At 32.0% G+C, this 27,689-nt stretch overlaps 1 protein-coding gene across 2 annotated transcripts; it reads left to right on the forward strand.

The window, feature by feature from the left end:
- The first annotated feature begins 402 nt into the window (after nucleotides 1–402).
- LOC143065378 (G-protein coupled receptor 54-like) lies at nucleotides 403–27,446 on the forward strand. Of its 2 annotated transcripts, none has more exons than XM_076238912.1 (5): nucleotides 403–438; nucleotides 14,279–14,646; nucleotides 19,791–19,926; nucleotides 21,676–21,914; nucleotides 26,411–27,446. In XM_076238912.1, exons 2-5 carry the CDS (start codon nucleotides 14,308–14,310, stop codon nucleotides 26,846–26,848), a joined length of 1,152 nt encoding a protein of 383 aa, XP_076095027.1. In that variant the 5' UTR covers nucleotides 403–438; nucleotides 14,279–14,307; the 3' UTR covers nucleotides 26,849–27,446. The 2 variants fall into 2 exon arrangements, with proteins under 2 accessions (XP_076095027.1, XP_076095028.1); XM_076238913.1 differs by having other exon boundaries at nucleotides 14,287–14,646.
- Nucleotides 27,447–27,689: the final 243 nt, after the last annotated feature.

A 27,689-nucleotide genomic window follows, 5' to 3' on the forward strand; every position in this document is an offset into this window, starting at 1 on the left:
TTATTAATGATTACTATTATCCATGGCGTTCAATTTAATTTGACGCGAAAATTAATCTTCTATGATCATGTTTGTTCTTCTTCCATTGTATAGTGATTATTCCGCAATAATTAACTTTAACGCTTTTAGAGATCAACAGTATTAAAAAATATACGTAATATCATTGATACTGGATCGTATTTATGATTGGTTCTCACAAGCTACCCACAATTTCCATAATTTGTCTGAATCCCAACCAATGAATCGATTTATGGTTGATTCGACTGTAATACCTATACGAGTCCTGCTTCTGAATACCATTTAATGTATTTCTGCTGGGAGTAATAAGATAATGATGGGTTATGTCAACTCTTACGCAGTTTATTGACGGATTAATTCTGCTGAACACTTACCTAGCTAACCTTTCAATGTTTTAGAAAGTTGTCAATCGTTTAAAAGGTAAGAGTTTATTGCACTACACATTACTTGAATTAATCTTATTTTATTTTAATTTGGTTCATTTAATTTCTTCCAATAATTTATTTTAACAGTAATAATACATTTCTGTGAATATTATTCCGTCTAATACCATAATCTATCAATGTAATGCCCAGTTACTTTTTCTTTTTAAATGAAGATAAAGTTAGTTATGATGTACTCATTTCAGGTTTAGGAATTTTTGTCAGATGTTCGCACCTCTTGGGTTTTTTTTCTAACATAAAGGGTAAAATATTTTGCCTTATACAAGCCACTTTTCTTTCCACAGAAGACTTTTATAAACTCATGAAATATCATTGACAAAATTTAAGCAGATTCTAAATTTCCTGTTTTAATCTCAGATAATGTCAATGCTAAATATAAGTTAAAAAATCAAGTCAGCCTTTTCCCGCCATTTGTTGAAAATTAAATATCTCGAAAAGGAGTTCCATAACCTATTGATCTTTTAGCTTATTTTGTTCCAGAACTAGTTCAATTCTGATTTAAAATCCATATTCCATACGTTCCCAATCTCATCCTGGGAACAGTATATCTAACAATATATATTCCTTGTTCACCTGACTACAATAAACCTTGAATATAATGCCTCAATTTTTCACAAATAAAATAATTTAGAATTGTGATGAAGGTACTGAGTAAACTATTGTTCGAGACATTAATAAGACAGCAACTAATTCGGCTGGTCAATTCTATTTAAGCAAAATCTCAAATAAAATAACAAAAATACAAATCTCCAAGTAAAATCAACACGGAAAGTACCTTAACACATATTAAAATCAAAAGCTCAAACACATCAAACGAACGATATTAATTGTCATACTCCTTACTTGGTAAAGGTAGTTCCGTATGTATTCCGGGATTAAACCTGGTTTTATAGCTAGGTAAACCTCTCACATATATGACTCACGCATTCGAACTGATCATTAGTTTTTGTAGTAAAATCTATAAAAATGGTTCTGGAAAAAACGATTTTTCTATTGTAAACTCCACTTTTTTATTTTTAGTTAGATAACGTGTTTTTATTTGTCATTTCAGTAGCATTGATAGTTTTTATAACACTTCCACATTTTGTTATCAAACTGTTCATATGCAAACGAATATTCCTGAAACAATTATAAATGCAAATGCAAATGTGTTTTATGCAAGTCATATAAAGTCTTCTTTATTGAAGAAAATTGAGGAAGTTAAATACAAAGGCCACCAATTCCGTTATTTTATAACCAGTCTTCTTCCTGTATTGTTATCAATCATAGTTTATGCAAATATCCATATTAATTTCATTTGTTGAACACAAATGATAACCCTTGCCATTTCTTTGATGATATTTTTGCTTTAAATAATCTAAAACGTTCTTATTATGCTTTGAAAATTTACCTCCAGGGAACTAACTTGAAATGATTCACAAACAACTACAAATTTTCATTTTCCTAATATGAATATTTTAATCTCACATCACAAAGGAAACAATTTGTTTAATTCTCTCATTGATACAAAGGTTTGTCGTTTTGTCTTTAATTCATTTCTAGAACTCTATAGAAAGTATCAATCTGATTAATCAAGCCCTTTCTAACTAACCTTTTCAGTTTGGTCTATTGTTATTTTGTTTCACAATTTTCACAGGTTAGCAGAGGATTTGACGCTTAAAAACATACTCAAAATATGTATTATAATAAATCCATACTCCCATAACGATAAAGAGAATTGTCCAATGTGTCTGAAATTGTCAGGTTAGAAAGATCTTTAATATCTATGTTTCATGTAACTCCTTTTTTGAAATATCAACTCAAACTGCGTAATTTTCATAAAGGATATTTCAGCCCCAGTAACTCTAAATAAAGGCAGCAGTAGTTTACCGCTGTTCGAAACTCATATATCGATTGAGAAAAAAACAAATCCGGGTTACAAACTAAAACTGAGGGAAACGCATAAAATGTAAGAGGAGAACAACGACACAACAGAAACACAACTAACTGACTAACTGACTAATTAATTCCCAAAACACAACTAACTGACTGACTGACACACTGACTAACTGTGCACCACTTATTGCGGACCTGTTTTTGTATTGTTATGAGTTACAATTTATGACAAAAATAAGCAAAGACCCATCGAAACAACATCTGATAAACAAATTTAATAATACTTTTAGATATTTGGATGATATTTTGGCTCTCAATAATGACGACTTCAGTATGTATATTAATGAAATTTATCCTGTTGAACTTACTTTAAATAAAGCTAATACTAACAATGACCACTGCCCTTTTCTCGATCTTGATATCTATATCACTAATGGAAAGCTGAATACTAAAATTTATGATAAAAGGGATGATTTTTCATTTCCTATCGTTAATTATCCGTTTTTAGATGGTGACGTTCCCTTGTCACCATCTTACGGTGTTTATATATCTCAACTTGTGCGATTCGCTCGTGTATGTAACAATGCTTTAGATTTTAACGAGAGAAATTTATGTATTACTGAAAAATTATTACACCAGGGTTTTCGATATCACAAACTAGTCAAAACATTTACTAAATTTTATCATCGGTATAAAGACATTATTCGTAAATATAGCTCAACATGCAGACTTTTAATACGTTCAGGTATTTCACATCCAATTTTTTATGGTAATATTCTTTATAAAGCACAAAGGTGTCAGTATTCACCTCAGAAACTTACAAAACCTTTGAATAGACTTATTAAGAAGGGATATAATTACGATACTGTTGTCAAGTCATTAAAGATTGCATATTTTGGCGTTAATATTGAGTCATTGATAAGGTCTTTGTATCGGAACTAAACACATTTATTCTAAAAACAGTTGTTGGCATGACACGGGTTATGTTCTTCTCATATATGTTATGATGGTATGATACTAAACCCCTAACGGGAAGGATTGTGCCTGATGTTCATATGATGAAATCATAATCTTTCAGTCAGTTTAGTTGAAGTCTGGAGCTGGCATGTCAGTTAACTGCTAGTAGTCTGTTGTTATTTATGTATTATTGTCATTTTGTTTATTTTCTTTGGTTACATCTTCTGACATCAGACTCGGATTTCTCTTGAACTGAATTTTAATGTGCGTATTGTTATGCGTTTACTTTACTACATTGGTTAGAGGTATAGGGGGAGGGTTGAGATCTCACAAACATGTTTAACCCCGCCGCATTTTTGCGCCTGTCCCAAGTCAGGAGCCTCTGGCCTTTGTTAGTCTTGTATTATTTTAATTTTAGTTTCTTGTGTACAATTTGGAAATTAGTATGGCGTTCATTATCACTGGACTAGTATATATTTGTTTAGGGGCCAGCTGAAGGACGCCTCCGGGTGCGGGAATTTCTCGCTACATTGAAGACCTGTTGGTGACTTTCTGCTGTTGTTTTTTATTTGGGCGGGTTGTTGTCTCTTTGACACATTCCCCATTTCCATTCTCAATTTTACAATATTAAAATGTAACACATAGAGAAACGACCTTTAATATAACAATGGCCATTTTCCTGACTGTACAGGACATTTTAAGAAAAAAATGGTGGGTTGAACCTGGTTTTGTGGCATGCTAAATCTCCCGCTTTTAAGGCAATGTTGAATATAACAATAAATGACAACATTATATGACAGGACGACAATACAAATAAATTGTAGAACATGTAGGACAAAAAATAACATACGAATAATAGCTAACAAAAGGTACCACAACTATAATTGTTTAAATCAGCATTGTTTTAGAGTTTTATAAGGATTACGTACCCTTGTTTTGATTCAATGCTGAACATAGGGACATTTATATATGAAATTCTTAACCTTTATCTTTGTTCTCTCAATATGTATATGGTAATTCAGTGCTTCAGAGATAGAGGATTATTGCATGCAGTGCTAGCAATGATTTCCTTAAAACTAATTTAAAAACTTAGATACTGGTTAAAACAAATATAAATATGAAATAATTCAAGTACAACTTCTAGGGTTCACTCGTCTTCAGAAACTCAGCACGATGTTTTGGGAATTATAAATTTTTTTATGATTTTTTGTAAACAATAAATGCTAGCACATCATAGATAAACAGTGAGTAATCCATGTTCAAAATTTTACAACAAATTTCTCTTTTTTAAAGTCTGTGTTTTTTCTATAAAATGCAATGAAGCAATGACTTAGAATGCTTTTCACGAAGTTTTCCAATAGTTCATCTCTATTATTCATTATTTTTGCTGTACTAATGGTGGTGATCTTTATTCAAGATTTAAACCTATTACTAAATACTCCAAGAACATTTCACGCGAAAAGCCACTTTGTGTGCCTGTCCTATGTTAGACGTTAGACAACAATGTTAAGTTTACATTATATTTATATTCCTGTTCTTTGCGAGAAACATGTTAAAATTCGCCACATGTTTATGTGCTTGTCCTAAGCCTGAAAAGAGGTTAAAATTCGTCACATGTTTATATGCCTGTCCTAAGCCAGAAAAGAGGTTAAAATGCACAACATATTTAGGTGTCTGTTCTAAGCCAGAAAACAGGTTAAACATAGCTACATGTGTATGTACCTGTCTTAAATTAGACAACAGGATTACAATCACCAAACATGTATGTGCTTGAGTTTTGTAAGCCATAATACATGAACAACATTGCCACATGTGCATATGCATGTCCTAATCCAGATCTGTGTAAAGTTATGTGCATGTCCTAAGCCAAAAATAACAGGTGCAATATCACCACACGTGTATGGGCCTGCCCACACCAGAAAACTGGGTAACACAGCCAGTCCTAAGCCCGATTACTCGTCAATGGTTGTTTTAGTTTTAGTTTAACAGACAGACTTCATGTTTTGCCTCCGTTTACTTTTTTTGTAACAGTTCTTCTTTGACTTTTTTTTGTAATCAACATCTCAGCAGTCTCGTTAAAACGTTGTTTATAAAGGCTTTTCGTTTTGAATTGGAGTTCGGTATTTTTGTTTATTAACTTGTTATAAAATGCGAGATGGTATGGGTTCTATCAAATCAGAAAGATATAGATATAGAAAAGTGGCTCTAACTGTCTACTTGTGGTATTTATTTTATATTTACAACAACAATGAGCTAATTACCCATACCTACAGAAGAAGATGCTAAAAGGTTACCGATCGATTCTAAAAGTCATTGCGATCCCACTGTGAGTACGCACATTTGTTAAAACATTCCAGTAACTGTCAAGGCGTAGATTACAATAATGTTCATCTGATTTAATGTTAATTCTGGATAGTTAAAAGGTTAACTGGTCTACAGTGTAAATTTATTCGGCAATATAACAATAACTCCAAATATAATCAATATACCGGTTGTCTGGTATCTTTAGAAATTTTGAATATATTCAGACACTTTTTATTATTGTGTTACTCCTAAAATGAAGATACAAATCACATCATTTGATTCAAAAATTATTGTTTGTGGAAGACAATAATACACAGAATTTTGTAGGTTCTGAAACGCTGAATGACATTACGATAATTAACAATTTGTATGTATAATGCTAATTTATTATCTTAAATGACCAATTCAAGGTTAAGGTTGATGGACTAAGATTGTCCTGGGGTATAACACGTACGGCAGTTGACACTGACCATGATTTGTGATGGGAATGAGAGAGGCTTATACATCTGTGAAACATTAATTCAAATCTGCAAACTGCAACAACAAAAATACACATCTTTAAAGATATGAAAAAGTAAAATAACAAAATTACTTAACTTGGAGGAAAATTCAAATAGGATAGTCCCTAATCAAATGGCGAAATCCAACGCTCAAACACATAAAACGAATTGAAATCAACTGTCGTATTCATGACTTGATACAGGCATTTTCCTATGTAGAAGATGGTGGATTTAACTTTAGTTTTATATCTAGCTAAACCTCTCACTTGTATGACAGTTGCATAAAATTCCATTTTATTGACAACGATGTGTGAACAAAACAAACAGACATAAAAGGTAAAAATGTCAAAAATAGAAGTTTAGCTGTCAACATTGTGTTATTTTCGTAATCACTATAAAACAAACAAATATCATGGAGCAATGAACTTAATGACGGGATGTATAAGTACAAAGCAAAGTTATATGCATCAAAGAAACACAAAAAGGCATATAGATATAGCATATTAGCAAAAATAAAAGAATAATGAATACAAAAAAAAATACAATAGAACTATAAAACAATGACGGGATGTATAAGTTCACAGTCACATACCAACAAAAACAAAATAAACAGTAAAAGTAATATTATAAAGACAAATAAACGAATAAATAACACGTTATTAAGCTGATAAACAACGTCAGTACCAAGAATCTATAGTTCAAGAACATCGCGTATTTATTTTGAAGTTGATATGAATTACAACAACAAAAATATATATATAATATATTAAGCATAGCACCAGTTTAATGTTAGAATAAAGAAAATCATAACTAAACAACGGCACACATTTATAAAATTTTACAAGTAATTTCGGCGAGTTAATCTGGAACTGAAAAATCTCTTCAATCAATACATATATTTTGCTCTAAAATTTCTATAGTGTTGCCTGTACCAAGTCAGCAATATGACAGTTGTTATCTTTTTGTTTCATGTGTTTGAGCTTTTGATTTTACCATTTGATTACGAAAAGTTGAATTTTCCTCGGAGTTTTAGTATTTTTACGATTTTAGCCAATATAGGAAAGGTGTACTGACATAAGTGGTCTCTAAACACATTAACTCCTAATGGAGCTTTCGTTAGTAAAAGCCATACTAACTATGTGTATCAGTGAGAAAAATGTAAAAGCATAAAAATATAGTATATATATACCAATACACATAATTAACAGCGCCTGGTGATGTTTCATAGCCTGACCGGTTTCGGTTCAAAAAGGACCTTCATCAGAGGCAGAATGGTGGATTAATGTTTGCACCCTATTTGTATAGATATGGTAACCGGCGGTTCTACTAACGAAAGCTCCATTAGGAGTTAATGTGTTTAGAGACCACTTATGTCAGTACACCTTTCCTATATTGCCTATTGATTTTTCACTGACATAGGAGCTCTCAGCGTAAGCCTAGCGGTTACCTGAAATTGATGTATATATGCAACACCTACATTACAAACTTAAGGTAGCGAAAACTTTTTTACACTGATGATTAATATTCGTCTACCTTTGATCTTAAAAGGAGTATTATTAAAAGGCTTAAATGAACCATTCCCAAGACTCCCCCCCCCCCCCCCAAAACCAAATTTTGTTTGGTTAAAAAGGGGAGGTTAATAGTTTTGACTTGATGTTTTGGCGTATCACAAGCTAAACCGTCAAGACTGCATGACTACCATGAAATACTATTATTAGACTTGATATTTAGGTGTATCATAAGCCAAAGATCAAGACTGCATGACAACCATGAATTACTATTTTAAGACTTGATATTCAGGTATATCATAAGCCTGAGATCAAGACTGCATGTCTACTAGGAAGTACTATTTGAAGACTTGATATTTAGGTGTATCATAAGCCAAATATCAAGATCACATGACTACCCTGAAATACTATTCCAAGACTTGATATTTAGGTGTATCATAAGCCAAAGATCAAGACTTTATGATTACCATGTACTTCTTTAATTATCAAAACACCCTTTACACAATGCTAAAGCCCAAATCTGGTTATATCAACAGATCACATGTTTACTGTATAATGTCAAAATGTTTACCGTAACATGTCAAAAAGTTTACTGTAACATGTACATTAGCAAAATATAGATAAATGTAACCATTGAAAATCCCACTTGGATTTTTCACTGAAAGGATAATTGAACTTGTTTAGATATCAACCAGATACATATTTATCCACTGGATAACTTTGATCGGCCGGTTATCTCTGAACCGCCGGTTAAATCTGAACCGCTGGTTAACTTAACCGCCGGTAACCATATCTATATAAATAGGGTGCAAACAATAATCCACCATTCTGCCTCTGATGAAGGTCCTTTTTGGACCGAAACCGGTCAGGCTATGAAACATCACCAGGCGCTGTTAATTATGTGTATTGGTATATATATACTATATTTTTATTTTTGTGATTTTACTTTATACATACAGACGTTTCTTTAAAATTACTTGCAGATTGCCATGATCGATTTGGTCTTTTCTCCGAGTGTCTCATTTGTGGACTCGCATGGCGGGTGATGTAAAGACGATTCTTGCTTTTTCCTCTCAGTTATTGTTTTGTACCTAGATTTGTCTCTTCTTAAAGTTTATTTACAAGATTTGAGTGTCGGTTAACTACTGTCACCAGGGATAGATTACCTTGGGTGTATTTGGCACAACTTTTTGGAATTTTGGGTCCTCCATGCCTTTCAGCTTTATACGTGTTTTGGCTTTTTAACTTTTTTGATCTGAGCGTAACTGGTGAGCCTTATGTAGACAAAAGGCGCCGTATCAAATTCTAAGCATGGTACCTTTCATAAGAATTATGGTTACTGTTTAAAATTCGCTTTAGCTACGTTTCTCGAACATTTGATAATTAGACTAAAACAACATTAAGGAATTCGGGGGTCATCATCAGGACTTGAATTTAGATATTTACCTGTTATTCACCTTTATCATTTCTTTACTAAAATAGTGTAAAAGAATAATTGTTTCAAGATATATACGTTACTTATATCACTACCTGTTTAACATCTAAAATAGAATTTAAATCCTTCATAAAGAAAATCGATTATCTACATTTTAGATTCAAACAAAAATGACACTATTTCATAGAGCACTAAATCATTGGGGAATGCAATATAAAGGGATCAGATTAAATACAGATTAAATGAAATTGAGAATTAAAATTGGGAATGTGTCAAAGAGACAACATAAAACATCTTTGGGTATTTTCCAAAGGGAATGTCAGTTAAAAAAGGTGCACGTTTTGGCGACCCTTTTCATGACTGTTTTCTTGCAAACTGGAAACAACTACTTAGCTTATAAACAAAACAACGAGTTAAAGGAACATGGGAAGACAGTTTATTTGATACCCCCGCCCTTTTCCCCAAACACACAATCACTATAATTTAGTAATTTATCGCTGACGGGGGGTTTTGGTAATTAAGTCTTTAAGAAGACCAGAATACCTGAAGTCGATGAAAGCCAAATTAAGAACAAACCTTAATTTGAATTAGTAAAAATATCATGTTTTCCAAGACTTAAATATCAAATAGTATATCTACAATAGATTTTGACAATTTCTGTAAAAAGCATGTAACTTACCATCCCACCAAATGGTAATGAACAGCATGTATTACGTATTCTTCCCTTTAATAGTCTTCGGATTATTTCAAAACCTCCAGAGGATAACAACTGTTCTACAAAATGATTTTCTGCGTAGTAGTACAAACCTGGTATGCTTGTCAGTCCCATTTGGTCCAATGAACGGGTATTGTGGTAACAACAAATAGATATGTGTACAACATATCCTTGATCACCTGTCACGCTTGCGTCCATTATTTAAACGTTCGAAGTGATAACGTCAATCTTAATATTCTTCATAAGGTCACTGCGATGGTTAATTAGTTAGCATGCATCGAAAATTGTTTAAGTCAGTCCTCTTTGTTTGGATATACGTTTTAGTGTGTTATAAGTCGATGAGAAGATTTCAGTCAAATCTGTGAACATGAATTCGGCAGATAATTCTTCTTTCATTGACTACAAAAAAAGACAGACAAAACACTTATATAATTATCATGTAGGATTCAACAAATACTTTTATAAAATATAATTTACAAAACCCATGTCGGCTAGATAATCGGAATGTTCTGACCTCATATGATTCAATAATTCCTCTTCGCATATGAACATTTTTGTACATCCACGTCAATTTCTTGCGAAAAAACACATGTCAAAATACAAATTTTCAGACATGATACTTCCATACAAAGACTCTTGGTAGATATCGGCAGATGGACTGCAAAGAACAAAAAAAAAAACCTGAAACTACACTTAGGCAATTGTTTAAAAATTTGACTTCGCCCTGATAAGTTTTAATGATTAATTTTCAAATATTTCGCTTTGAGCGTTTCTGATGAAGGTCAATACAGAAAAGTTCTTCGAATACATCGATTCGTAAAGTGTTGTTTTCTTTTTCTTCAAGTCATCTCTTTGGGATAAACTTCTTAATTTGTTCAATGTTTTGAAGGGTATGTCTTTTATTTGTTGACGGTTGTATGTTGATTTATAATAATTGCCTATAATGCCGTCATTTAAATCTGGCAGATAGTTGTCTCTTTCCCAAACATTTTACACACTCTTATTTCATTGTATTTTCTTATTTCGATTCAATATTTCTGATTTCCCGTCCAATATTAATCAAACTTATTAAAGACCATTTTCGTTGGGAAAAACAATGAAGATTGGCTCTCGTGGACTTTTTCGCGCAAAACAGAACTTTTACTTTACTTACAGATCAGATATTCCCAATCGAAAAATCCCTTGACCGAGTTCTTACCTTTTACAAATACATCATCGAAGTGGTACGTTGTTTGAATAATAATTTAACTTTCGACTAAATTAGATGATAACACTGTTTATTTCATTAACAATTCAGATATTAAAATGATAGGCATTTATACTCGTTAATCTGAAAATTGTGTATACTAAAAAAAAAGGAGTTAATTTTATAGCTAGAGATAATGTTTTTGGAATTATAGTATATTGATATGATTAATATTGATGCATGTATATGCTTTTCGTGTAGGAAGTTCAAACAATAATATTGCCTTGAAGTAAAATTGTCTATGGATCTATACTTTGACAAGATAGAGGCTTTAAATTAACTTAACGTATTTATCAAAACATAGCATTTACTTTCATTGGAACATGTGCGTGTATTGTATATAATATTATAGATAGTTAAAACGTTCGTTTGTCACCTGTGCTTTGTATTGCCAATGATTTAAAGATAATTAAAAATTACTAATGAGAAATGTATGGAGAACGTAATTGACGTTATCTATGATCGTTTAAACAAATACATTTTCATTACAACTGTATGTTGTGTAATATGAAATATCGATCATATCTGATTGATTTCTATATTTAATCTTTATTGTAAAAGTTGCAACATATAATTAGAAATGCAGGTCTTTCCTGGCGTTTTCATTGTGTTTCACAGTTTGTATATATCGGTTTTCTGATTTTTCCTTTGTTTCAATCAAGGGACCCCTTGTGACTGATTTGACTAATGGATAACAACTGTCATATATAGCATCTATAAAAAGAAATATGTGGTATGATCACCAATGAGACAACTTTTCACTATAAAACAAACAAATATGTAACAAAGAAACACAAATAGCATATATTCAGCACATTGACAAAAAAATTACCATAGTGCAATGATTCAGATTTCTTTTCAAGGATACAGGAGGGTTTAATGGCTGCAAACATGTGTAGCCACCATCCATATTATATATATGTACCTTTCAAAAATCAGGATCCTGTAATCCACTGTTTGTTGTTTTTCTTGTTGACAAGTAACTTCCGGATTTTATTTTTTCAAATGCTAAAAAGAGTTTTCTTTAGCAATATCTAAATGTCTAAATATGTAATGTGATCGGAAACCTTTTAGTACCATAGCAAACCAAAATTGTATAATATGGAAGATTAAAATGTATTTCATTTCTTACCATAAGAAAGACTTATTTGAAGGCTATTTCGTACCACTTGGAATACTTATATGATTCCATTTAGTACCATGTTATATGTATGCCATGCCGTACCCTTTTCGTCACAAAAGATAGAACTGGACAATATGAAAACTCATGGCTTCATGTTTAGTTAATACAAACTTTAGTCCATTACTCTGCATTTGATGATTATAACAACTTCAATCACGACAAAAGCAGGTGCAAAAACTAATACTTTGGTGATTAATTAATCTCGTCTCAATATGGCTAAAACATAATCAAGGATAAGACCTGCCCATTATCAAATCGTACTTAAACCTATTGAAGTGTCTTTGTAATGCTTAATCTAACCGATCATAGGTCAATAGCTTATTGTTTAAAATTAACCTTATTATCCTTGTTACAATCCCTATAAATAGCTAACGATCAATTCGAACGTATAGCTCATTTCAAATCACATTAATTTTAGACTGATGATCTAGGAAAACATAAAATTGAGAAACTTTCCATTCTTATCTTGCTTTCCAAAAAAAGGTTTTATAAATTAACTGTTAACAAAATTTTGAATTTTTGAAATACTACGCTTTTCTACGACAGGAATAGATTACCTTAGCTGTATTTGGCAAAACTTTTTGGAATTTTTGGTCCTCAACGCTCTTCAAATTCGTATTTTTTGGCCTTTTAACATTTTTTGATTCGAGCGTCACTGATGAGTCTTTTGAAGACGAAACGTGCGTCTGGCGTTAATATAAAATTTTAATCCTGGTATCTATGATGAGTTTATCTGCTTTCATTAAATCATGCAATAACCTACTTCATAATTTAGTAGTGCTTTTCTACTTTTAAGATCAGTCTATTTCAATTATCATTTAAATCTGTTTTACATCTATACATACTAATGCGATTAACTGCAAACATATTTTTCAGAATCTTAATTTTCAATTCTTAGCCTTTTTTGTGCAACTTCCACCAATCATAATTCAGTTGGCAGTAATGTGATTAAAATGCCGATCCTGTATTCGTTACTGTGAAATGATCTGAACACGTTTCGTTCTACTCAGTTTTAAGGATCTGTCGGAATCCCTTGGTTTTGTCGAATTAAAACATGTCTTCAAATTTAAAAGAGTAAAATTTCATTGGCTGTTGTAATAATTATCTGAACAGATTCTGGTAAGCAAAGCTTTTACAAAAGATTTATTTCAGAATGACCTAACATCGTTATAATTGGTAGCACTTTGAGCAGTATTGTTTACGTTGTCATATCAGTGGGAGTTTTGGCTAACCATAAAATCAGGTTCCACCTACCATCTTTCTTTAAATATTCTGTTCCAAGTCAGAAATATGACAGTTGTTAGATACAGTCCGTTCTTATGCTTGTTAGCGGTTGATTTTGTTGTAGTTCAGTGTTTCTATTGTTCCGTTTTTTTCCATCTGATAGTTCACCTCGGTTTTAGTTTGTAACTCTGATTTGTTTTGGCTTAATCGAATAGTAACTATTGAACAGCAGTATACTTATATTGCTTTTATCTATACGAAATGTGTTAGCATATTGTTTAAATGACAGACTTAATGGTTGTGTATTATATTCTATTTTATTATAGGGCTATTAATACCATTTGCAAACTGTTTTAGCAAGATATATACTCGCTTCAATTGTGGGACCTGAAGTGAAAATGAAAAAATAAATATTTGAAAAGATAATATACTAGTAAATCGATATCGGAATACGATGGTTCGATATTTATCAAGTATTTTATATAGATTTGTTTTCAACAAGATATATGCCTGCTAAAATAAACAGCTCCAAATACCAATTCGAAAAGAACTAGATGTATTAATAATATTATTTATCTGTTTTTTATATCGTACTGATATATGATGACTCCTGTTTGTCAATTATTGAATCGTTATCAATAGATATTTATTCTTATACATATTTTACGATCAACCCCGATGCTTTTAGGCTGCAGTATAGTTTATGAAATACCATAACCAAAAGACATGAGTATAACGTAGTCCACTTGAAATATTAATTCACAGGCTTTCTGAGTTTTTGGTGAAGTTTGTTTTCTTTAATTCATGAACTTCGTTTCTATAAGTTCACAGAAGTAGATTATTAACATATTTTCAATACTTTTGTTGTAGGTGATCAGGTGATCAGGAATTAGAACACTATGTATGATTTAATGTACAACATCACTACCCTACCCCACGTCACAGAGACAAACAATTCCAACTTGACAGAATCAGACCTGCCTCCGGACCCAGTCGTGTTTATCATCAGCATTGTGTGGAGTCTCATAATTCTAACAGGTGTAATAGGCAACGGTTTAGTTATTTACATCCTATTTAGATACGGCGAGCGGTCTGTTACTAATGTCTACGTCACAAATCTTGCCTTTGCTGACTTGATGTTTATTATAATGGTTGTTCCAGTCACACTTATTCATAACGTCATCCCTACGTGGATTTTAGGAAGTATCATCTGTAAATTTTCTACCTATATGATCTATGTAAGTACAATAATGCAAAAATGAAATAAATCAATTATATAAGATACATGAATGGGAAAAGAGAACCATTTGATCTTGATTTGTTCACTGTGTTATTGTTTTGTAGCTTGCCTGTGGCATGCTTTTCTTGTCAAAACTCATCTATCCATGTTTTAATAGAAAATTTGATTGATAAAAAGCACATTGAGATTGAACAATCTTAAAAACACAAGAATTTAAAACTGGCTTCTTAGATTGGAAAATGACAAATTAAGTTCGTTCGTGTTACGCTCCATGCTCATTCAAACATGGCTTAGCTTTATATGTATCGTTATCTTTATACCGAGTGTGAGAGCAATGTGTAAAATGTTGAAAAAATAAGCCTACCTAAGCAATATAGAGCATGGAACGATAGAGTAATTCCGATTCTAATAGGAAAATGTAGAACTTTCGTATTTCGAAGCGGACTTATAAGACAAGTACCAAATGCAGTAAATTGAATTGATGAAGCAAGAGCGTTGAAGAAAAAAGAATTTTCACAATTAAAAACATGAACGATATATACTAACTTTCGTTTAGGATAATATTATTCATATTGATAACGAGAAACACCAACACAAACATTTATTTTGATCTCCGGCGGTCTCCAAATACAACTCGCAATACAATTTTAACTGTGACGTCAATCACGTATATCCAAATTTCTAGTGCTATTCGCTTTTTCAGAATTTCAGGCATTCTGAGTAGTATTTTCAAAAACAAACACAAAAGTGTTGTGATTGGTTATAAATGTCCCAAACAATGGAAACATAACCAATGACGTGACGTTATTTCCAATTTTCCAATTTGATGAACGAACAATGAAATTATAGCCCTATAGATTCAGAAACAGCCAATTCTAACCAAAGTCATATTACTATATGATACTCACTGTCTTGTTTAAATGGTAGGTACGTCTGAGTTTGTTGTTATTTAATGCAAATCTTGCTTTTTAGATACTTTTTAATAATTTCATAGTAACACATTTATCAAGCGTTGGTAAAATGTGAAAAAGTCAGATGTATCGAAAAGTATTCTCAATATAAATGAATTGTTTGATATATATACCTTATAGAAATAACAATTACATTTTGGTGAACTTTTTATTGCTGGTATTTAAATCACCGGTTGGGAAAATATGCCTTTAATTATTAATAAAAATACATAACAATAAAAAGAGAAGGCGTGAAAACTAATTTAAACAAAAGCAAATTCAAGTTATTGATAGCTTATACACAAAGGAACCTTAGAAATTACAGCAATAATAGAGATATAAAAATTGAATGAAATTTGTTGTTTGCAATCCATTTCAAATGGATTCAAACATTTCTTGATTATTATCTAGAGATTATATAGAAATTATTAAATACTTAAAATTGTTAAATTCTTGTTTTCCTTTCATGTGATTGAAGACAATAGTTCTGTTGTTGCTATACAACTGATTTGGTCGAACAATCGGTCTCAATATAAGGGCATCTGATCTTAGTGTACACACGATGCTAAAAAAGGATAATGTAGTTTTATGGTCTTCCCTTATATAATTGATATTTTAGCTGTCAACTTATACCTGTGCTATTATAAATATAAATATAGGTTTAAATTAAAATAACAATTTGAAAATTGTAAAATTAACATGTTCTTGTAATATTCGGTTGGGGGAAATACTTCCTGGTGATTTACCAAAGACTTTTTTTTCAATTCTCAATTTTCAAAATCGGTAAGCACAGATTAATGAAGTATGTTTGGTGCTGTTTTTTTGTCAACAGGTCAACATTTATTCTAGAGCTAGTGTTTTAGAATTTTCCTTGTGAAGAATTACGATGAAGTAATTGAAATAAGGGTTTCAAAATATCTATTTTAATGACCGTTGTGGAATATCTGTTTCCAATTGTCCTAATCATAATCATTTTTTCCCTCTAACGATGCCTCTTCAAATTTATTTTATCATTGACATTGTACATACATGATACATGCAACAGGTGCCACAAATGGATGAGGATCTCAGTTTTAATTTAATTCATGTTGCTTAGTCTTTAGTTTTGTAAAATGTTATTGTCTTTTGATCTTTTTTTGTGATGGCGGTTTCAGTTTGTAGTCGAGTTTTAAGTCATATGAGTATCTTCGGCCTCTAAGCTGATGTTATCCAATTGATTGTTTATGGACCCCATCACACATTGTTTAACTGTTATAGACTATCTATGCTGATGTCATCCAATTGATTGTTTATGGACCCCATCACGCATTGTTTAACTGTTAAAGACTATCTAAGCTGATGTTATCCAATTGATTGTTTATGGACCCCATCACACATTGTTTAACTGTTATAGCCTATCTATGCTGATGTCATCCAATTGATTGTTTATGGACCCCATCACACATTGTTTAACTGTTATAGACTATCTATGCTGATGTCATCCAGTTGATTGTTTATGGACCCCATCACGCATTGTTTAACTGTTATAGACTATCTAAGCTGATGTTATCCAATTGATTGTTTATGGACCCCATCACACATTGTTTAACTGTTATAGACTATCTCACTGATTGAAATCGATGTCTTCCAAATGCCTAAACAAGTATCCCGTCATCTATCTCGATTTTCATGGCGCTGATGGAATGTTGTTACGAAGAAACGGAAAGATAATAAAAGGAAAATTTAAACTCTCCAATGTCCTTTCTCAACCGACTTTCGTTGTCTATTACAAGATGCAAACTAAACTGTAGTTGTAGTTAGCGTTATCTTATGTCATTCTATAATACATTTTTAAAAAAATCCAATAAACTAGGGGCACTTTTTACTCGTTACATGTAAACATTGATAAGTCTTTTGTAGACGAAACGCGTGTCTGGCGCAATTATGCAAAAATTTAGTTCTGGTATCTATGATGAGTTTATTCACAAACACTGGGTCGATGCTCCTGTTTTTATTCCCAGAGGGTATCATCAGCCCAGTAATAAACACTTCTGTTTTGACAAGAATTATCATTGGTATGGTCATAATTATGAATTAACTGTTTATAAAACTTTGAAGTTTCGAAATACTAAACTTTTCGTCCTCAGGAATATATTACATTGAATGTATTTGGAGAAATTGGTAGGAATGTTGTATCCTCAGCTTCGTACTTTTTTTGGCCTTTTTAAAAACAAATTATTCCAGCGTCACTGATTAGACTTTTGTAGACGAAACATGCGTCTGGCGCAAATACAAAATTTCGAGCCTGGTATCTACGATCAGTTCGTTGTTACTTTCTGTTTAATCATTTGCATAGATTTCAAAATAAGAAAAAAGTCAAATAAAATATTTTCGGAAAAGTCAAATAACAAAATCAAAAACTCCAACAAATCAATTTTTGTTATCAATGTGTTAGGAAACAATATAATCAAACCTTCATTATCGAATGCAGTGGTTATCCATCCGATTTTCGGAATATTCCACTTTGAATGTAACATTAATTTTATACAGGAATTTAATCAAATTCCCTATGTAGTAAATATATTAAATGCGAATAAATCAAAATTCCCTGCGATAATTGATTGCTATTGTAGCAATATTGGAATATTTCTTTGGGCGAGCTGTTTAAATATCAAACTTAACATGGTAAAATTCTATTCTAATTAACTTATTTAAAATGAAACAAATATTCAAAAAATGTTTGCTCTGTAATTTTCATTAACCCTTTCTTACTCTACATTTAACTCAATAAGAGTAAATGAATAACACGAACGTTCAGCTTGAAACCTAATTTCCTCCTACGATAGTAATTAAGTTATCATAGAGGTCGTTACTTCGTGTGTCAATACCGATAAGAATATTTTTATTAAAGCTAATTATTTTGCTCAGTATTTCGATGCATAGCTATTCTTACTATTTTACTGAAGGCATAACTGTCCTTCTCTAATAATTGTAAACAACAACAAATGTATATGGCAGTTCTTTTGTACAGATCTTTCAACTTTATTGCTGTTCACACATATAAGATACGCTTGGAAACTTTTACCAGAATACACCAGATACAGGCCAGTAACACGTGCGACTGACTGAATCCTTGATACAATTACCAATGCATTGTGTTTTCGTTATTATACATCTTCCGCTTTGTGCGTTTTTGATGAAAGCAAATCTATAAAAGCGCGTTGGACACATAAAATTTATCAAAGGTTGTTTTCGTTTTCGTATCTGTAAAAAAAGCGGTTAAAGTATTTTTCATATTATATAATGTTCTGTTGGAAATACTGCATTATAAATAATTTACACTTCCTAGCACCTAATATCCCAAATTATTGCTAGTAACTACACAAGCTTCTGTTATGTTATATGTATGTATGAAAAAGTTTTGATTGATGTTCATATGGTTGTTTTAATTGAAGTGTCCTTTCTATGGTTGTTTGAAATACAGTGGCTGTAAGCGTTTATAAATAAGTTCGATATATCATACAATACATCTCCTGTAAGCTCCTATGTGTTGATTACAGACCTGTCTCTCTGGCAGATATATTTTGTGATTAACTACTTAGGTCCTCACAAGAAACGTGTATTTGAACTTTCAATGTTTTACACACCGCAACATGAATAGAAAATGAGAAATGCTTTGAATTCGTAGTTATGCGTAGCAAAGCGTCACCTTCAAAATAAAGAAAAGAATGTACACATAAATTAAGAAACATTTTTTCCGTACAATTACAATATTTTAACGCCTAACACTAAGTACATACACATATTTCATTGGTAGGCCTTCAATTTTAGTTAACAGTACTTCAGTGTATCTTACATTCGATGATCGCGCTGAGAGATCTAATTGTACTAAGTCAGGAATAAAGCCAATGTTGTCAAATAGTCCATATCTATGTATGTTGGCGTTTGTTTTTGTGGCAGTTCAGTATGTTTATTATTCCGTTGTTTTTTCTCTTATAGCTGATGTGTATGACTCGATTTTGGTTAGTGACCCGGATTTCTTTTCTCTTATTCGATTTATGACTATTTAACAGCGGTACACTACTGTCGCCTTTATTAATCCTGATAAGAAACTCATCGGGCATTTGGTATTAAAAAAGGGTTATAAATTAAAAGAAAAGTCGACAATCAAAAGCACCAAAGTGTCTGAATGTTTTAACAATACATTTTACAGGTGACTTTACACGCTACATGTCTGACATTGTCAGCCATGACGATAGACCGATATCATGCAATTGTTAATCCTATACAGTCAATGAACTGGAGGTCAACACGTGCTTCATCATTTGTTTGTCTAGGAGTCTGGACAGGTAAGTGTTTACAGCCTTTGTTAACGTAGTCATTTGGATAGGTAAGTCTTTACCGCCTTTCTCCATGAATTGAAAACAGGTAAGAGTTTACAGGCTTGTTAGACTAGGAGTCTGAACGGGTAAGTGCTTACAGCCTTTACTTACAGTGAATATAAAACAGGTAAGAGTGTATAGCCTTTGTTAGCTTAGGAGTCTGGAGAGGTGGCCCAATACCACAATTAAAGTTTTTTGTTGTTCACGAATATAGTTCCCTTTAATTATAGTGTATTTTTTCTTTGTTTTTTTTTCTTTCCTTTTCTCATACATTTCTTAATTTTTCTGGGTTGGAAATGAAAGAAAAGAGCTGAAATAATAGTTATCAACAGTATCAGGATTATAATTTAGTACGCCAGACGCGCGTTTCGTCTACATAAGACTCATCAGTGACGCTCATATCAAAATATTTATAAAGACAAACAAGTACAAAGTTGTAGAGAATTGAGGATCCAAAATTCCAAAAAAATATGCCAAATACGTTAGAATTAATTGTGGTCTCGGGCCAGGTGAGCCAGTCTATGCTTACAGTGAATTGTAAACAGTTAAGAGTTTATAGCCTTTCTAACCTAGGTGTTTGAACAGGTAAGTGTTGACAATCTTTACAGGAATATCTGGACAGGTAACTGTTTACAATCTTTAAATTGAATTTTGGACGAGTAAGTGTTTAAACCCTTTGTAAGTCTAATAGTTTGGACAGTTAGTATAAAAGCATTTGTTAGCTAAGGAGTTAGAACAGGAAAGGGTTTACGGTCTTTTTTATAGTGAAATATTGACAGGTCAATCTTACAGCATTTTCGAACAAGGTAGTTTGGACGGGTAAATGTTTATAGCATTTGTATACTGGGGAGTTTGAACAGTACAACGCAATAACTAGCAAATGCAGTTGAAAAAGATTTAACTCATCAGATAGATACAAATGGAAATACATCTAAAGAAATCACTGAGTGGACGTGGCCAGTGACTGTACATCCATACATCAAAGAGACACTAGTTACATATCTTTGTTTTCGTATGAGTTTTGACTGATAAATGTTTACGGTCTTTTTTTTTTTTTCTTTTTTTTTTTTTGCTTGGAGTTTTGTTATAGATAATGCATATTTTAAGGTTTTTCTTGTCGTAGAACACACCGAGGGGTGCCAGGATTGATCAAATTAAAGAACGACCGTAGGGAGGTCTTTCTTTGGGCCACCCTGACAATCCGAGGTAAAGAAAGGTTGTGTAATACCGATGAAACAATTACTCAAAGGAATAGGTTTGCAGGAAGACAATGAGGAAATCTAATCTTGAACTAAACTATGGTTTCGGAATTCAGGTAATACGAAACTAAGGGTACAAAAAAAAATAGAATCACGAAATATGTTTGTAAACTGTGTACATCTGCCATTTATGGATAAATAGGTGAAACAAAATTACTTTTTTTGGTTACTAAATATGCGAAGGTTGAATAAATCTAGAAATAGTTTGGTCGGAATTCTACAAATCTGTATTGAAATAGTGAGAAAGACCAAAGTAACTGTTCATTGTTTCTTTGAACTATAATCATAGTGAATCATAAATTCTTTATATTTTGAGCAATGTTCTGCAAACCTTTGGGATTTGATATGCGAGGTCACCATTATTACATATTGCAAAATACTTTTTAGATGAAATTTAAAGTAGTTTTCTTGAAAATTAATGTTTTATTGATCGAGGATGTTTTATTTTACTATATAGCGTCACTGTGCATATCGTTACCATTCCTGTTGTATTATGAGGTTGTACCTATAAATCAGTCCGAGGTATTGGATTGTACACCCCAGTGGCCTTCCATGGAGCAATGGAGTAAAGGTACAACATTAGGAGTGGTACTAACAACGTTCATCCTCCCACTCACAGCTATCGTCATATGTTATGGATATATACTGCATCATCTATGGAAAGGACAAAAACTGAAACGGTCTGACGGACAAGACGTAAGTATTAGCAGGATGCGTTTATTTGTTTTTTATCATTTATCATTTATTATTTAGAAAGTAATCATTACTTTGTTCCAACAAACAGAAGTTTAAAGGCTAGCAAAAGTTACCATTATGGTAGAATGTTAAACTTATTATGAACCTGAATATATTTATTTCTATTAATCTTTTGGTTTTTTATGCGTCATAAACGTATCCATAGATTCATGTATTGTGAATATTATTTTACTTTTTCTAATTATTTATATAGAATAAAGCTAATATGGTGTAGCGTCGATACGATATGCTCCACCAGAGACCAAATAACATAAACTATATAGGTCGCTGTATAACAATAAGAAAAATACAGCTAAAAAGGGCATTGGAATGACAAATGTAAAGAAAACCAGAAAACGAACGACCTGGTTAATATCAAATATTAAAGACTGCAAGAAACCAACCACTGAATAACTGGTTTACAGTGTTGAACAGGATCACACAAAAAGTGGTTATCTTATTTACGGGAGCCGAACCCTTCCCTTTACCTTTACAGTAGTGTTACAATTATAAAAAAAAATCAGTTGTAAACAGCTTACGAAAATATTTTGTGTATTCGCATGTCGCATGATAAAAGCACAGCAGGAGACTCTTGAGTTTGTGTGATTCCCTTAGTTTTTGGTGTTTGTCTTGATAACTGCTTTATCGATTTGTGAGATTTAAACATCGGTAAATGTCTGTAGTCTACATTTAAGGTACAAGCTTTCGATCCTTTTGCAAATGAACAAATTGTTTTACATGGAATTATTACGTCTTAATAACTTAAGGAGCAATAATTAATATAAGAAGTCTAGGATAGCTACTGCCCAGATGTAAAGAAATCTGCCGCCAAATCCAAATATTTCAATATGTTTCTCTAATAGATACCTGATTTATATTTTCCCCCAAACTGCTTGACCATTTTTCTACAATAACCGTGTGGTTCGTTTGATCTCAGTCCTTTGATTAGCCAACATTCAATTATGACATCAAATGTTCTTGCTTTCCAATAAATTTCATATTTCTTCGTCAATCTATCGGTGAAGGACGCCTCCGGGTGCGGGAATTTCTCGCTCATTGAAGACCTGTTGGTGACCTTCTGCTGTTGTTTTTTTTTTTTTTTTTTTTTTTTCTATGGTCGGGTTGTTGTCTCTTTGACACATTCCCCATTTCCATTCTCAATTTTATTCCATGGGTATATGTGAACGATGTTTTGGAGTTTAACTTTATAGCAAATACATTGATAAAAACTAACGGATAGGTGACAATAAACCCACATTCCTTATTTTACTATTTGTGTTATGTCCTGGGTCTATTGATATGATCGCAGGGCCGTAACTACCTATGAGGCAGAGGAGGCAACTGCCTCCCCTGAATTTTCTATACCAATTTTTTTTTTTGAAGTAATAAATTGAAATATTGACAATATGTACACGAAGAAATTGAATTAATATAAACAACACAAGTTTACAGTTTTAACAGCGATATCATGATATGTGATATATCTGTCATTTTCCAGATTTTTGATCGAAAGTGAACCGTTTCAGTATTTTTTTTTTTTTTGTTTTTTTCGTGTGGTCGTCCGTCTGTTATTCCGTATTCGTACGAGAACACATATGAAACTTTGCTTTCGGCAATTTTGAATAAAACTCCACTATTCACATTTATTTAGGGGCTCAATTAAGCACAAGAAGTTCCCTTTTTATTATGAATCTTTTATGATATCGGAAATTCGTTACCAGGTGAATAGTATACCAGTATATATAGAAAGTCCCTTGTTGTAGTTATATACATGTCTGTTCAGCTTTCAACAACATTGAAATTCAAGGTCCTCGATAAAAGAATATCTTGCGTTCTATGATCTTGCTTTATATGTTTTTTTTTTTAACTTACCAGTTTCTTTTCTAACAAAAATATCTTTATATGTTTTTTTAACTTACCAGTTTGATTTCTAACAAAAATTTTTTTTATATGTTTTTTTAACTTACCAGTTTGATTTCTAACAAAAATATCTTTAAAACGGATAACAATTGTATGCATACATATTGCTTCCAGGATCCAGCAATACTGATGTTTCATTCTTAATCGAAGGAAAACCGGTGATTATTAGCCATATTGAGAAAAAAATGTATTTAATGTTAATAATTATAGGTCAAAGAAAGGCCTTCAAGACGAAGCCTTGGCTCACCCGAACAGCAATCTCAGCTTGTTTTTTGCATATAAATTGCTTCCAGGTTCAAGCAATACTGATGTTTCTTAAAGTAAGGAAATCGAAGGAAAATGGGCCTTTTTCAGCAATTTTACTGAGAAAAAAATTGGCGGGGTGCTGTGCGTCCCCCAAACCCCTGCCTCCCCTGAATTCGAACCCTAGTTACGGCCCTGGATCGCCATTGATCAATACGCTTTAGAATGTAACATTTTTGTTTAACATTTAAAAGAGTTTCAATGTTAGCGAAAGATAAGTAAGATAGATGGTCAATTTGTATGATGTTAAGGAATTTTTCAATTTTGGGTGTTCGTTTTTTTATACCGTTATTTTTTTATATATTTATTGATGATATATCACTTACTTTGGGAGTTATAGTACACGATGACATTTACTAACTTATTTGATATAACATGTGTTTTGTATCGTTTTTAATAACAACCAGACATTTTCTAAAAATGATTGTTTAATATATAATCAGAATTGAATATTGCTATTTATCAGGTTTCCTTCTATCAATTATATGCAGTCACGTACAAAAAGATGTAATCACTTATTTATTGTTTACCGCACAGAATTCAAGATGACTTTTTTGCTTTCATGATAATATTTTCTATTATCAAATATTGATGTACTTTCCATATTTCTCTATAATCCACGCTAACGAATTGTTTGGGTTTTTTTCAATCGTTTTTAAATGCAATAAAGTTGATTTTGAATGTATATTGAATTACCACGAATATATATCTAACGTTTGTTAAGTGGTGAGTAGTCTGGTGGTGTATTAGGTTAAGGGAAAGCAATAAGTTTTATTATTAACCCTAATCTATTATATCTGTCAGAACTAAAATCAAACTTTCTCTATAGTCAATTACGTATAACTCGTTACGGCAATGCTATTAGCATATGGTACTTTAGCAATGTAAATTGTCCCTTAAGTAAGTTTAGCTATGGATTATACACTCTCTATCAATGCCTATTTTATTGGCGTCTCCGTGTCTTGTAAGATCAAAATGATGCCATATATCTCTTAAAGTGATTGATGAATTAGAAAATTGAAAAATAGGTATCTGTACTTAGACCTTCTCAAAGGATCTAAATAAAGGCAACAGTATATACCGCTGTTCAAAACTCATAAATCCATGGACAAAAAACAAAATCGGAGTAACAAACTAAAACTGAGGGAAACGCATTAAATATAAGAGGAGAACAACGACACAACATTAAAATGTAACACACACAGAAACGGACTAAGCATTAGACAAAATCCTATGAGAATAACAAATATAACATATATAACATCAAAACCAAATACATGAATTTATAAAACTATAATATAACTGCAAAGTACATAATCACTTTCCTTCCAGTCAACAGTAAAATGAAAGGAACCGCATAAAAATGATAAACTACTCAAAAACGAATTATCAGCTTTATTTGACAAAAATATCAAAATTTTGCGGATGCAACCCAAAGCAAGTTTTTATTTCAGCGAAGAAGTTTAATCGGTACTTTTTGTTTAATGTTGAACAATAAATCATTAATCATTTTGTACATTTATACTGAGATTTTAATGTTTGGATAAAAATGTAATGGGCATTGAAATCGAAGTAACACTATATGTATACGAAGACTTCAGGATATAAATTACTGTAAAAGAGGGACGAACGATACCAGAGGGACAGTCAAATGTAAATTGTCCTTTTTTAATAATTATAACTTAAATTTGAGTCCAATTACTCCTATGAGACTTTCATGTGTTGTTTATAAAAATTGCCTGAAATATTTATCTCAACGACTCTCAATTTCGTAGTTTGTAATGCTACCTTGATATGCAGGACGGCAGTTGATGATTTTTTGATACATTAACTTAACCGCAATAGCGGGTTTTTTCTTCATATCTTGAAATTCTCAAATGTTACATCAATTTTCTTACTTTTTCGATAGATTTTTATGACAGCTCCAATACCATGTGGTTAAAAAATTAAACCACTATATCTATGAGTAAATACTTAATACAATATTTTGTAAATAAATTTTGTTTACAAATACTTGTCTGTGTCGACAAGATGTTTTGGATTAACAGATGGTTTTATTTTATAATGAATACCGTTTCATTCCAAACATCCATATCAAATTTTAAATTACCCGCCATTTCTTTAACGAATACTTTTACAATCAGTTTGGATCATGATAGCGGCTAAGTATAAAACGAATATCCTGAAACTATTTTATGTGACACATATAACATTTTACTTCTATCTTGTTTCAGAATGAAAACACTGTCTTGCCGGTTAAAAACAGTAAACAGCATAGACAGATGGAAAGAATAAAGCGAGTTACTCGAATGGTTGCCATTGTCGTTTTGCTTTTTGCTGTATGCTGGTGCCCAATTCATTTTGTGGCGCTGTGGTTCCAGTTTGACCCAAACTTTCCGAGAACAGACGCAATGCATTATTTCAAACTGTTCGGACACACTTTATCTTATGCCAATTCTTGCGTTAATCCTTTCGTATATGCCTTTGTTAATGATGGATTCAAAAAGGCTATAATGAAACGTTCTCCATTCCTTAGTAAATTGTGCAAATGTGTTCTTAGACCAAGACAAAGCAAAGAGGAGACGCCAATGATTGACAAAGCTGTAGAAGCAAGACCTGGTATGGATGGCCCGTCGGAGTATATGACAACACAAACAACGGTTACTCTTTAATCATATATATTATAGCTTTCAAGGAAGGAGTTCAAATCCGTACTGTAAAAACAGATAAACCGGTTAGTTGGAACTGATCTTAACTATCGAAATAAGTCTATTCATAGCAACTTTAACTAATTGAAATGTCAACGGTTAGTCATTCATCGCTTAGATGGACGGCAAACACACAGAAAGAGTTTTAATTATACGTTTATTGTTCATATTTTGTTTTTCTATTCGTTAAAAAGAAAGCAACGCCAGACAGTCTTGCTTTTCCAGTATAATTAGTTTTATATTCCTATCAAGTTGTGAATTGTTATTTGTTTTACTGCTTACACGCAGCATATAAGAATTCGTTTGAATATGTGAGCTATGAAAAACAGCATTAAATACTTGGATGTGAGCGTGTTTGTCGTATAGTGGCCTTATTTTTCATAGTTACGATTAGATCGTTAAAACCAAAGTACTATACGAATGTTGAATATTTACTAATAGGAACTATTGAAACGATGCCATTATTAAGATATAAATGTGTTAATGTCTTGTAACTGACTATCTAAAAAATCTACCATATATGTTACGCCAATATACATTCATAAATGATATATACCATTAATGTGTGACAGATATTTCCTTTTGGATAAGAAATTAGCAATATTTCAAGGAACTGCAATGAGTTTAATCCTTCATCTTGACCAATACATTTGGTGTACAACGTGAAAAGAAAGTTCTTAAATTAAGACAGTTTATATAATCTCTACAGAAATGAAATCAATAGAAAAAATATTGGATATCACATGCACTCCAAGTGCAAGACCCGGTGAGTCGTATGTTACTTCTCTCAAGTCAGTCCTTGACG

The sequence above is a fragment of the Mytilus galloprovincialis genome, chromosome 2 (assembly GCF_965363235.1).
Source record: "Mytilus galloprovincialis chromosome 2, xbMytGall1.hap1.1, whole genome shotgun sequence".
NCBI lineage: Eukaryota > Metazoa > Mollusca > Bivalvia > Mytilida > Mytilidae > Mytilus > Mytilus galloprovincialis.

Excerpts from the sequence above, each read along its gene's own strand:
- LOC143065378 (XM_076238912.1), top strand. The coding sequence starts at position 14,308 with ATGTATGATTTAATGTACAACATCACTACCCTACCCCACGTCACAGAG. Across the intron at positions 14,647-19,790 it reads TTTCTACCTATATGATCTAT|GTGACTTTACACGCTACATG; the intron begins GTAAGTACAATA and ends TACATTTTACAG. Across the intron at positions 21,915-26,410 it reads AACGGTCTGACGGACAAGAC|AATGAAAACACTGTCTTGCC; the intron begins GTAAGTATTAGC and ends ATCTTGTTTCAG.